This window comes from Microtus oregoni, unplaced genomic scaffold, assembly GCF_018167655.1.
Source record: "Microtus oregoni isolate MIOR12 unplaced genomic scaffold, Mior012 000013F_ref0000133, whole genome shotgun sequence".
Taxonomy (NCBI): Eukaryota; Metazoa; Chordata; class Mammalia; order Rodentia; family Cricetidae; genus Microtus; species Microtus oregoni.
The window spans coordinates 37,704,074-37,717,778 of NW_024543072.1; the positions used below are offsets into that span (position 1 = coordinate 37,704,074).

The following is a 13,705-nucleotide window of genomic DNA, read 5'->3' on the forward strand; positions in this document are numbered from 1 at the left end:
TCACGTAAATTAGCAACTGAAGTCGCCATTTTAACTAAGGGCAGGGCCTGTCCCATCAAATTCCCGATTGCACCGCGTTCCTCTTCCGTCTTACAACTGCTGCGAAGCTTGCTCTCAAATTTCTGCCCACAATAAACGTGGCGGAGGCGCCTTCGTTCTGATTGGCCGAATACTTTACGTGAGTTTGGCGCTCACGGGGCGTTAGAGGGACTTCGGAACATGGTTAGTGTTTGGGTTCGAACCTCCGAACCTCTTCTGTTCGCTCTCCTTCAGAAGTTCGTGTTTCACGAGGTTGAACTGCCTTCTTCTTATGCCCGGGTCACCTTCGCGAAAACGTGGAAATAAAGGAAGGACGTGCTCCTGGTGACCGGCCTCCCCGCGCCTGGACTGGGCTGGGGTCCGGCTAGCGCTGCGGTTGGGAATCTTTTGGTGTCTTCCTGCCGCAGCCTTGTTTAATTAAAGTGGGAACTGATGCGCCGAAGGAAGCAAAGGTTTTGCCCTATCCGTTCACCCAAGGGCCCTAGAGACCTTGCGGATTAATCCACTTTGTAAATACTGGAACGTTCTGCGGAGGAGGGTCTGGATGCATTTGATTGGAAACTAAAATTTTAAGGGCCCGGGTATTCCGGAAACGGAGTTTTGAGCATCACACCCGCGGCGTAGGATTCGTGATCGTCTCTCGCGGACCTGCGACTTCAACATGTATCTTGGTTCTTGGTTAAGTCGTCTATCCCGGGGTTTATCCAGACCCATTGGAAAGACCACCCAGCCAGTCTGGGGTTCTCTCTCCAGAAGTCTGACATTGGGTGCGCAAAGAATTCCAGGTGAAAGTAGCAACGACCTTCTGCCTGTTTTCGATAGCTTGTTTTCCCAGTCTTAACTGCATATTTATAGCAGATCATTCAAATCAATACTACAAAAAAAAAAATCTGAATAGTAACTGCACTTTCAAACTTAGAAAATTTCTAAGGTCACTTGGCAAGGAAACGTAGTATTTAAAATTGGACAATTACAATTTTAGGTCCATGCAAGTGCTAGGTCATGTAGAAAGTTTAGATTTCTAAACAATGCAAAATTCACTTGGGCTTTAGCACATTTGCAGGTAAACACGATAGAGGGATTGTATGATGTAGCCTATTTATAAATCTCATCAGGCTATCAGGATGGTTCAGTGGGTTGAGGCACTTACTGCCAAGCCCGAGGACCCAAGTTCATTTCCTGGGCCCACATGGTGAATGCAAGAACAGAATCCAACAACTTGTCCTCTGACCTCCACAGGTGCACCATGACACGTGGGCTCCCACCTGTATGGTACACACACACACACACACAAATGTAATTTAAATTTTTTTTTTACTACACCCATTGACCTGAAACAACTAATATACCATGAATGGGGAATATTTTAAACAGACTACAAATATTTTTACTGTTGCCTTATACATTTTTTTTTCTCTTTCTAAAGAATTTAGTAGCTTTGTTGCTCGGACCAACACATGTGGAGAATTGCGTTCTTCCCACTTAGGCCAAGAAGTCACTCTGTGTGGATGGATTCAGTACCGAAGGTAAACTGAGGCAAATGGTTTAGGAATACATGAATTGGATTTATTCCCAAACTATTCTAACCTTTACTAATTTTTATCCAGTCAGAGAATTATATTTTGCCACTTTCCTCATTCTCTCAGAATTCACTGCATTTTCGGTCTGTTCTGTTTTGGCTGTCTCTTTCCCTTTCTGTTTGCTTTTTAATATATTACTGGAGGATGACTCTTCCACTGCCCCCCCCCTTGAGATTTTATTTATTTTTATGTGCATGGGTGCAAGTATGCATATATGTTTGTCTGGGTACCATGTGAATGCCTGGTGCCCACAGAGGCCAGACAAAATTGTTTAATTCCATGAAACTAGAGTTACAGACAGTTGTGAGCTGCCATCTGGGTGCTGGGAATCAAGCCTGGGTCCTCTGGAGGAGCAAGAAATACTCTTAACCTCTGAGCCATCTCTCCATCCCATTTCCCTTTATTAATAAACTACTTTAAAAAAAGAAGGAAGCCGGGTGGTGGTGGCGCACGCCTTTAATCCCAGCACTCAGGAGGCAGAGGCAGGCGGATCTCTGTGAGTTCAAGGCCAGCCTGGTCTACAAGAGCTAGTTCCAGGACCGGAACCAAAAAAAGCTACGGAGAAACCCTGTCTCAAAAATTAAAAAAAAATAAATAAAAGAAGAAGAAAAAGTTTAAGTTTCTTAAATAATAAAAATTTACTCTTAGAATTTATTCCATTTTCATGATTACAGACATTATAGAAAAGAATAGGCAAACAAAAATAAAGTAAGTGATGTGCTGGTTAATATAGCTGGAGCATAAACTCCTTGTACTTCAGCCTCTGCACAGGTACTCCATGTACTCCTGAACAACAGTGAGAGCTCTAGAATGGGGTTCAGTGTTCTTGACACTTTCACCCCTTAATCCAGCACCTCTTACTAAAGGGGACAAATTAGTAACTATATGAATAATTAATAAAAATTTAAGTTGAAAAAAAAAGACAATTTGGCCAGGTATGGTAGTCCATGCCTGTAATCTTAGCTAAGGCAGGAAGATGTCTCAAGTTCATGGATAGCCTGAGCAACAAGGTCTTCCTCAAAAAGAAAAAAAAGTCATAAGATAGTTGCATGAATATAGCTTATGAAAGCACATAATTATAAAAATGGGGAAATTACATGGAATTTTTATTGCTGGTTTTGTCTTTAAATTTTGAGCCGAAGCCGGGCGGTGGTGGTGCACGCCTTTAATCCCAGCACTTGGGAGGCAGAGGCAGGCGGATCTCTGTGAGTTCGAGACCAGCCTGGTCTACAAGAGCTAGTTCCAGGACAGGCTCCAAAACCACAGAGAAACCCTGTCTCGAAAAACCAAAAAAAAAAAAAAAATTTGAGCCGAGAGACTTTATCCTAAAATATTCTTTCTCTTTCCATTATTCAGGCAAAACACCTTCTTAGTCCTAAGAGATTGCCACGGTCTTGTTCAAATTATCATTCCCCAGGATGAGGTAATAAAAGGTTTCCTACCATTATCTAAGAGCTTCTTTGATAGGATGTAGTGTAAGCTAAGTAGTTTGATCAGCGTATTGGAAGTTTTAATTTCAGAAGTTAATTGTTAATAAAAACTGAAAACTACTTTTATGTACAACATTATGAAATGACAAACTGAGGGAATAAAGAGCTGGCTAATCTGCAAAGAGCACCTGCTGCCTTTGTCAAGGACCAGGGTTCAAGTCCCAACACTCAGATGGCATCTTACAGCCATCTCTAACTCCAGTTCCAGGGAATCCAACGTTCTCACTGGCTTCCTGGGGCACCAGGCATATGTATATTATACTCACATCTGGCAGACAGCTAATACCAGAGACAAAGGGCCAGTTTCTCTAATATGAAAAAAACTACACAAAAAAGGGAGGCAGGGGCCCCAAATGGCAAGATGGCTCAGAGGGTATAAAGGTGCCTGACCGCGTGAGTGCAAAACCCACATGGTATAAGGAGAAAACGACTCCCACAAGTTGTCTTCTGCCTTCCATGTATGCCGTGAGTGTCTGTGCATGCACACACATATACAAAATAAATGCAATAAACTAGCTACCAAAAGAAATCAATAAACCAGAATGTGCAGATGAAATTTATAGAAAACATAACCTAAAAATAATTTTCAAAAAAAATATAAGTCAGGGATGATAGCATACATTTAAATTGGGAAGCAGATGCATGAGCTCAAGAATTCAAGGCCAAGCCGGGCGGTGGTGGCGCACGCCTTTAATCCCAGCACTTGGGAGGCAGAGGCAGGCGGATCTCTGTGAGTTCGAGACCAGCCTGGTCTACAAGAGCTAGTTCCAGGACAGGCTCCAAAACCACAGAGAAACCCTGTCTCGAAAAACAAACAAACAAAAAAAAGAATTCAAGGCCAGCTTCATCATTATAGTCCATCAGGACCAGCCTGGACTACCTGAGTCCCTATCTGAAATACATATAGATAATGTGTACACACATACACATACATACATGGAAGTATACCAAAGGCAAAGATGTGATTTAGGACTGTGGAGGTGGCTCAGTGGGTAAAAATTCTTGCTACCAAGCTGACAGCCTGAGGTTGATCCCTGGACCCATGTGGTAGAAAAAGAACCAATTCCTACAAGTTGTCCTCTGACCTCTACATACAAGCTATGGCATGTGCACATATGTGTACACAGTCATACAAACACACACTAAATAAAGCCAGCCTAAACAACTTAGATTGTGTCTCAAAATAAAAGATAGATGGCAAGCTAGGCATAGTGGCACATGTCTTTAATCCCAGCACTTGGGGGGCAGAAGCAGGTAGATCTCTGTAAGTTTGAGGCCAGACTGACTCGTCTGCATAGTGAGTTCCAAGACAGCCAGAGCTCTATAGTGAACCCTGTCTCAAAAGAAAGAAAGAAAAAAAAAAAAAGTAGCCAGTGGACATGGTAGTGCATACCTACAATCCCAGCATTTGGGAAGCTGAGGCAGGAAGGCTGAGCATTCAAGGCCAATGTGAACTATATAGTGAAGCCCTGTCAAAGGGAAAGAGGGAGGGAGAACTCTTGGTGGTCTTGCTGGCAGTGTTCTGTGGAGCCAGAGTAGCAATGGGATTTACCAAAGCTTGTAATAACATCAGTGAGACAGCTCCAAGTCAGTAAACTGTGAATTCCGTTTTTCCAAACTATAGGCTTACTGAAGAGTTCTGTAAGTTCATTTATTCTTAGACCTGACTCCTGTCCCCCTCGTTTTGCAGTCGGCTGCGTCTGTGAAGAAGATCTTATGTGAAGCTCCTTTGGAATCTGTAGTGAAAGTAACTGGGACAGTTATCTCCCGGCCTCCAGGACAAGAGAATCCAGTGAGTAGTTTATAGAAAGTTTGTCTTTGTGCATATACATTAACCGCATAGATTGAGTTCCTTGTGGACACGTAGAATTAAAGCTCTTGAGTTCCACAGATGAACTCACAGATGTGAACCACCCATATAAGTGTGCACAAAGAGACATGTCGATCTTGACAAATACGTGATGATATTTGTTGATCTTAGGAGCCATAGATATAAATAAGAATGTATAAGTTATATATTTATTATTTATAACCTCCAGTATAGCTTGACACATCTTATATATGTATATAAATGCATGTGTTTTACCAATGTGTATTGCATACATGTCCTGAAAAATAATTTTCTAAAATAGTTTTTTTTTTCTCTAAGAAAATGCCAACAGGTGAGATTGAAATCAGAGTTAAAACAGCTGAGCTCCTGAATGCCTGCAAGAAGCTACCCTTTGAGATTAAAGACTTTATGAAGGTGAGGGCCTCTCATTAGTACAATCCAGTATCTAGAAAGTGATGATCAAAAAGTATCATTTTTTTAAATACTTCTTTTTTAAAGAAGTTTACCTTCTATAAGATGAGTATTTTATTATCAATTATCCTAATGAATTCTACAATACTGACAACTTACGCTCTTGGAGTCCAGACAGGTTGAAATGTATTTTGTCTTTAAGACTTGATGTATTCTATTGTTCAAGTTTTTCCATTGCTATTGTTTAAAGTGTTGAAAGAAAATTTATATCTGGCTTGGAAATGGCTAAGTTGCATAGGAGAATCTTTTTCCTATTAAGTTGAAACTGCTAACAGTAATAAAATATATGCTTAGAGCAATTCTTGACTTACCAATCATAGAATTATGGATGTAGGATGATTTTTTTTCTTTTAAACTTTATTTTATGTGCATTGGGTGAAGGTATCATATTCCCTGGAGTGGAGTTACAAACAGTTGTGAGCTCCCATGTGAGTGCTTGGAATTGAACCCTGGTCCTCTGGAAGAACAGCCAGTGCACTTAACCACTGACCCATCTCTCCAGTTTCAGATTTAGGATGATCTTAGCCAAAAGTTTCAAAGTGTGATAAAGGTAGTCAGCACTGATTATACCCAAATTTAAAAAGAAAGAAAGAAAAAAAACACGTATATCTAGATAATCTTTAACTTTGTCACAGTTAGACTTGTATATACTTTTGTTTGTTTGTTTGGTTGGTTGGTCTTTTTTGTTTTGGAGACAGGGTCTTACTATGGTAGCTCTGGCTGTCCTGGAACTCTTTCTGTAGACCTGGCTTTCCTCAAAGTCACAGAGAGCCTCTGCCTCCCGAGTGCTAGGATTAAAGGCATGCACCACTGAGCCTAGTCTATGTACCTACTTTTTAAACCAGTCTACTAAGGTGTTTGTGTGTATGCATGTGCACATATGTGTGTATGTGGAAGCTCAAGGAAGGCCTGAGTGTGATTCCTCAGGCACTGTCTACCTTTAGACAGGGTCTCTCACTGCCCCGGAACTCACCAAGTAGATTAGGCTGGGTGGTCAGAAAGCCCCAGGAATGTGCCCGTCTTCACTGCCTTGTGCTAGAATCACAAGTGTGCACCCAACTCCTTAGGTCCTAAGGATTGAATTTAGGCACTTGTGCTCACAGGACACATACTTTACCAGCAGTGATAGTTGGTTTTAAGTCAGCTTGGCACAACCTAGAATCACATGAAAAAGGAGTCTCAATAAGGGATTGTCTTGATTAAGTTGCCCATGAGCATGCCTTCAGGGAATTTTCTTAATTGGATTAATAGATGTGGGAAAATGAACCCTGTAACGTAGGGGGCATCATTTCATGGCCTGGTCCCTGGACTGAATGAAAAGGAGTAAGCTGAGCACTGGCGTGTGTGCACTGATCTCTTGTAAGCTGAGCGCTGGCATGTGTGCACTGATCTCTTGTAAGCTGAGCGCTGGCATGTGTGCACTGATCTCTTGTAAGCTGAGCGCTGGCATGTGTGCACTGATCTCTTGTAAGCTGAGCGCTGGCATGTGTGCACTGATCTCTTGTAAGCTGAGCACTGGCGTGTGTGCACTGATCTCTTGTAAGCTGAGCCCTGGCGTGTGTGCACTGATCTCTTGTAAGCTGAGCGCTGGCATGTGTGCACTGATCTCTTGTAAGCTGAGCGCTGGCATGTGTGCACTGATCTCTTGTAAGCTGAGCGCTGGCGTGTGTGCACTGATCTCTTGTAAGCTGAGCGCTGGCATGTGTGCACTAATCTCTTGTAAGCTGGGCGCTGGCGTGTGTGCACTGATCTCTTGTAAGCTGAGCGCTGGCATGTGTGAGTTGATCTCTTGCAGTCTGTTCTTGGCTGAGGGTGTGATGTGACCAGCTGCTTTAGTCCCTGCTACCTTGACTTCCCTGCAGTGATGGGCTGAACCCGAACTGAGAGCCAAAGTAAACTTTCTCCCTTACATTGCTTTCGTTAAACCGAACACCAACTAAACACCACTAGGCTGATGTCCCCAGCCCTATTGAGAGATTTTTAATTATATGACCACTAAGTCTTATATTCAAGTTTATTGCTTGAAAAAAATATAATTACAAAGTTGGTCCTATTTTGGCAAAGAAATAAAATAAATTTCCCAAAGTAAACGTTCATAAAAATAAGTTATAGGCATTTCTTACTATTTCTGGTATGAAAGAATCAAGCTACCTACATTAAAGGACTTTTTTTTTTTAAGTTTTCAGTAATAAATAAATAAATAAATATAAGGATTTACAGCCCTGAAAATAAACAAACCTGAAGTGGAAAGATGGCTCAGAGGTTAAGAACATGTGCTGCTCTTACAAAGAACATGGGTTTGGTTCCCAGCAAGTGCAGCAGGTGGCTCCCAATTACCTGTAACTCCAGCTTCCAGGAATGCCTCTAATTCCAAGACTACCTGCCCCCATGTGCACAGACTCAGGCCCAGACACTCACACCTACACATACCCCTCCACCAATAAATAAATATGCTTAAAAAACTAAAGATAGCTACCTTTTTTTAATGTTCCAAAATGTTTAAGCATAAAAATCTTTCATCTGTGTAGAAGACGGAGGCTCTTCGTTTGCAGTATCGGTACTTAGACCTGCGAAGCTTCCAAATGCAGTATAACCTGCGACTGAGGTCCCAGATGGTCATGAGAATGCGGGAATATCTCTGCAATCTACACGGTGAGCCTGGATCCATTCTGCTCCCTTACATACACTCTTCATTGTTGGGTCACCTGTTCCCCAAAGTCTGACTAGATCAGTGTGTAGACTGGTTGCAGTAAGTCATAAACATGTCCTTTAAAGGTAATAATGTTTATTACAGTAGCTAGTATTTCCAGTCACTAGAGGACAGTCTTTGTTTCTACATAGTAAGTTTCTCTCCTACACCCTGTTGAGGACCGGCCTTGACAAAAACACCTCTTGCCAGGGTAGAGGTGTGGGAATTTAGAAATGTAAGTAATAAATATGGAGACACATGAAGAATAACAGAACAGAAACCATAGAATAATACCAGGAGGGCATTCCAGTGATTACTGAAAATCACCTATGTTTATTTTTCCATAGGTCTTATATCCAATACAAACTGGTGGGGGTGGGGAAGTAACAAAAGGCTTTATTAACATGATACATGACAACTCAAACAGTCCATGGCTTCATCACTCTGAGACATCAAATCATTAGCATTCTGATGTCTAGGTAGCAAAGCTGCTCTAGACCAGGTATCCTGAAGGCAGCCCCTCCCCAGGTGAACTCATAGTTACAAAAGAAGGAGCAGAAGTACATTTACATGTCCTGACCATCTTTCAGGATGTCATGGACCTACTTGAATGAGCTGTTTTAATGTTAAGAGAAACAAGCAATCACATCCTGCATTGGGATGTGCAACTATGCTTGTGAGTCATTTGAGCAACCTCTAACTCTCTGACGTCAGACAAGGTGGAAATGGACTCATATTTTTGGGCCTCCACAACACCCCCACCTCTAACAGTTTAAGTTCTTGTAATTCCTTTTTGTTTGAAACAAGGCCTCACGGTTGCAGTCCAGGATACAGGACCTTACTATGTAATTCAGGCCGGCCTAAAACTTGAAACAATTCCCCTGCTTTAGCCTCACAGGTTCTAGAATTACAGTATGAACAACTTCACCCAGCTTTTATTTATTTATTGGTTTGTTTGTTTGAGATATGTTCAGGCTGACTTTGAACCCACAAGCTCCTCAGCCTCTTCAACTCTGGGCTTTCAGGTGTAGACCACAATGCCCATGCTTATACACCATTTGTTGGGAAGTCTGAAATTTCCCCTGAGTTAAAGTAGCACACTCCTACATACTTTTTATTGTTTCATCATTGCTGTACTAGCAGAACATTTGAACACCAGAGCATTTCAGTAGACATGAATCCATCACACATTTAGATCATTTCCTGACATAAGCGTCAGCTTTATGAGCAGAATTACAAGTTTTAGCCTCTAATTTATACTTTACTATTATGAAGAGATGGGACCCAAGGCCGGTCCCACAAGTGGCAGCAGTCCCATGAGAGGCAGCAGCAGGCTACCTGGGACCTTAGCAGGTCCCTTTCCTTTGTCTGGTGAGAGACCCCGGGGGGGGGGGGGGGGGGGGGGGGGGGGGGGGGGGGGGGGGGGATGAGTTTATTTATTATGGAGGGGAAAGGGAAGAGGTGAAGAGGGGGAGAAGGAAGAGAGGAAGAAGTTGCCTGTGGGGGGGGGGGGAGGTGGGAGATCCCCTTGCCTTGGCAGAAGGGAGGTTGGGAATGGGCGGAGCTTGTCTCTTAAAGGGACAGGACACCCAGGTGACAGACCAGGCCAGCAGATTACAACAATCATTCTTGGCAAATTCCTCTGTACTGACTGTTTTTTCTCTATTTTTAGGGTTTGTGGATGTAGAAACCCCAACGCTGTTTAAGAGGACTCCAGGGGTATGTATATTACTTATCATCTTACTATTATTATCCTCTTCATTATAAAAGTGATTGCATTGCCTTTATTGTCACTTCACTCATTTTTATTTACTTTTATTATTACCTCATAATCTTCACATCAGCTAGACTATTTTCTGCCCACTTTCTAAAAAAGTACAGGAAAAGAACATATCAGGAAGAATAGCTATATGGGAAAGATGGAAAGCAGGGACAGATCCTTCTTTGATGGAGATAATAAGATAGATCACCCTTAGGCAAAAGGATCTGTCTCCACAGAAAATGGTTGGCTTTGAATTTGACACAAGGAAAACAAATGCCATATTAATAAGAAAAAAAGAACCAGGCGAGGTAATGAATACCTGAGAGACCAGCATTTGGGGAGCGAAAGCAGGAGGATCACAACTTTGAGACTGTGTCTACATAGATCCTGTCAAAAAAGAACTGAGGTTTAAAAAAGACAAAAACAACAAAAACACTGATATTTAATAACTATTCACTATAGACTTTTAAAAAAAAAACCAAAAAACAGTTTAGGGGCTGGAGAGGTGGCTCAGCAGTTAAGAGCACCAGCTGCTCTTCCAAAGGTCCTGAGTTCAATTCCTAGCACCCACGTGGTGACTCACAGACATCTATAATGGGATCAGATGCCCTCTTCTGGCGTGCAGGAATACATGCAGATTGAGCACTCATCCATAAACTAAATATATGAATCTTAATAAAACAACAACAGTTTATGTACTAGGTATATAGTTCAGTGGTACAGTGTCTGTGTAACATGTTCAAGGTCCTAAGCTCAAAAACAAAGAAATACCTACTTTTTAATTTAGAAAAACATTTAAGAATTACTTGCTAGGACTGAAAAGATGGCTCAGTGGTTAAGAGCACTGTCTGTTCTTCCAGAAGACCCAACTTCAATGTCCAACACTCTATGGCAACTGTCAGTAACTCCAGTTCCAGGGTACCCAACACCCTCATACAAACATACATGCAGGCAAAACACCAATGCACATAAATTTTTTATTAATTAAGAAAAAGAATTATTTGCTTAGAAAGTACAATGATGCATAAAATTTGTTCTGCTAATAGTAAAATTGAGAATTTGTTTACACATACACACACTTAATAACTACTATATACAAGCAGTATTTAAAGCTTGTTGTAGGGGCTAAAGAGATGGCTCAGCAGTTAAGAGCACTTGCTGTTCTTCCAGAGGTCCCTGTGCAGTTTCCAGCACCCAAGTCAAGTGGTTCTCAGGAGCCTATATCTCCAGTTTCAGAGGTTTGGATGCCCTCTTCTAGCCTGTGTGTACCCACATGCACATTTGCATGCTCACTCACATACAGACACGTAAAAATATACAATAAATTAAAAAAGATAAAGTTTACTGTAGCTGGTCATGGCACATGTTTTAATTCCAGTACTTAAGAGTCAGGAGCAAGTGGATCTCTGTGAGTTCCAGTCCAACCAAGCTACATAGTGAGACTTTGTCTCTAAAAATAAATAATAAATAAATAAATGTAATTGTATACAAATTGTTTTAGGGGCTATAAGATGAACCAGAAATTGTCTGTCTTGGGAACTTGCTCTTTAATTTCCTTGGTGTGTTTAAGTATTTACTTGCACTATACACTAGTCACTTATACTTTTGAGTTTGTTTTGTTGTTAATTTTGTTTCAGGATTTTTTTTTTTTTTGCTTTGTTTTGTTTTAAGACAGAGTCTTGCTTGTGGGTCAAGATGCCCTATACTTACTATTCCTCTTCCTCAGTCTCCTGAGTGTTGGAATTGCAGGCATTTGCCTGCTTAGGTTTTTCATTAGTTTATTTTTCAATAATGTTTCTCTTCTATCTTCTACCTCTCTCTCTCTCTCTTTAAAAGGGTGCCAAAGAGTTTTTAGTACCGTCCAGGGAACCTGGAAAGTTTTATTCTCTCCCTCAAAGTCCTCAGCAATTTAAGCAACTTCTGATGGTTGGTGGTCTAGACAGGTAAATCAGCTTTTTTGTTTTTTGGTAATGCTATTATTCATCCAAAAAAGGAAGAAGAAAGACCAAGGGGGAGGGAAGGGACAGAACTTGTCTGCTCTGGGAATGGTGAGATAACTCAGAGGCTAAAAGCTCCTGCTGTAAGACTGGCAATGTACGCTCAATCCTTTTAACCCACACACAGGTGGAAGGGGAGAACTGACTCCACGAAGTTGTCCTGACCTGCATGTGTGTGCCCTCACACCTGTATACCCCACCTGTCATTCAGCAGTAATAAGAAAATATTTAAGTTTTCTGATTTGAGAAGGTTAAAATTTGCACATGAATTTTGAGATTGCTTGTTCCCTAAAAATTGTAGTAGTAATCTCTTAAAGTTTATCAGCTGGCATTAGATAGAAAGCTGGTATTAGGTAGCTCTGACAGGGGATTAAAAGTAAATTTCTGAGCTGGCTTGCTGGTGGTGCACGCCTTTAATCTCAGCACTTGGGAGGCAGAGGCAGACAGATCTCTGAGTTGGAAGCCAACCTAAGTCTACATAGTGAGTTCTAGGACATCAAGGGCTAGACAGAGAAACCCTGTATCTAAAAACACCAACCACATGGTGGACTCACAACCGTCTATAGTGAGATTTAGTGCCCTCTTCCGGTGTGCAGGCATACATGCAGGCAAAATACTGTATACATAATAAACAATCTAAAAATCAAAACAACAAAAAAGAAAGCTGGCACTAATCTAGCCTTAATTTAAGATGACCCAAATAATTTCCCCCAAGGTTTTGGCAATTCAGGCTATGAAACAGATTAATACTGCTCCTTAAAAGAAACTTTAGTTTTTCATTTTATTTGTGGTGCTACAGCTCAAACTCAGGCCCTTGCACATGCATAAATGAATAAATAATAAAGTTTTGCTCTCCAATGAATAAGACTAGTAAATAAAATGGGATAATAAATAAAAACAACTGTGAAAAAATATAAACTGAAAATATATTGAAATTTACAAAATATTAATCGTTAGAAATTATATTGGTTGGGTGGTGGTGGCACACACTTTTAATCCTAGCACTCACTCAGGAGGCAGGGGCAGGCGGATCTTTGTGAGTTCAAGGCCAGCCTGGTGGTGGTGGCATACACTTTTAATCCTAGCACTCACTCAGGAGGCAGGGGCAGGCGGATCTTTGTGAGTTCAAGGCCAGCCTGGTCTACAGAGTGAGTCCCAGGACAGCCGGAGCTATATATACAGAGAGACCCTGTCTCAAGAAAGAAAAAGAAGCTATATTGTTTAGGGAAATACAGTAAGCATTGTAATCAGACTGGAGTAATGTCTTGGGGCTTAAGAGGATGTACTGCTCTTGCAGAGGACCTGAATTCAATTTCAAGTACCCAGGTCAGACACAACCATCTATAACTCCAGTTCCAGGGTGATCCAACACCTCTGGCCACTATGAACTTCTGGAGGCATGTATTGTCCCCACATAGACATAATTTTAAAGAGAAATTAAGAAAGCCTTCTGTGTTAGACCCACTGAGACAGAGAACTAACTTCATCTCTGAAGGTGGAGGTGAGAATTGGAATGGCACAGCACAGGAAGAGTCCATGCGTTGACAAACAGTATTTCAGCTTGTAGAAGTAAAAGTACATATGTAAAGAAACATGGACTGGTTTGAATGCCCATCTAATATATGAGCATCCAAAGGTGTTATACTTTGAAATCCATCTATAAAGTACTAGCCTCTCATAGGTCAGCTGTGTAACTGATTAGATAAAATAAAGCTCCTGAGACTGGAATACAGCTTCATAGTAGAGTGCTTGCCTAGCATGTGCAGGGGCCTGAGTTTGAGCTGTAGCACCACAAATAAAATGAAAAACTAAAGTTTCTTTTAAGGAGCAGTATTAATCTGTTTCA

General features: G+C 41.3%; 1 protein-coding gene across 3 annotated transcripts in view; it reads left to right on the plus strand.

Moving 5' to 3' along the window:
- Positions 1-176: 176 nt before the first annotated feature.
- Dars2 (aspartyl-tRNA synthetase 2, mitochondrial) overlaps positions 177-13,705 on the plus strand; it is a 28,708-nt gene continuing 15,179 nt past the window's right edge. For 2 of the 3 annotated variants that reach the window (XM_041662580.1, XM_041662581.1), the window contains exons 1-8: positions 177-824; positions 1,466-1,565; positions 2,976-3,042; positions 4,800-4,901; positions 5,259-5,354; positions 7,940-8,063; positions 9,773-9,819; positions 11,699-11,805. In XM_041662580.1, the coding sequence (XP_041518514.1) occupies positions 701-824; positions 1,466-1,565; positions 2,976-3,042; positions 4,800-4,901; positions 5,259-5,354; positions 7,940-8,063; positions 9,773-9,819; positions 11,699-11,805 (767 nt within the window). In that variant the 5' untranslated portion in view covers positions 177-700. Of the gene's footprint in view, positions 825-1,465; positions 1,566-2,975; positions 3,043-4,799; positions 4,902-5,258; positions 5,355-7,939; positions 8,064-9,772; positions 9,820-11,698; positions 11,806-13,705 lie in introns of those variants that run through there. The other variant, XM_041662582.1, reaches the window with a different exon arrangement.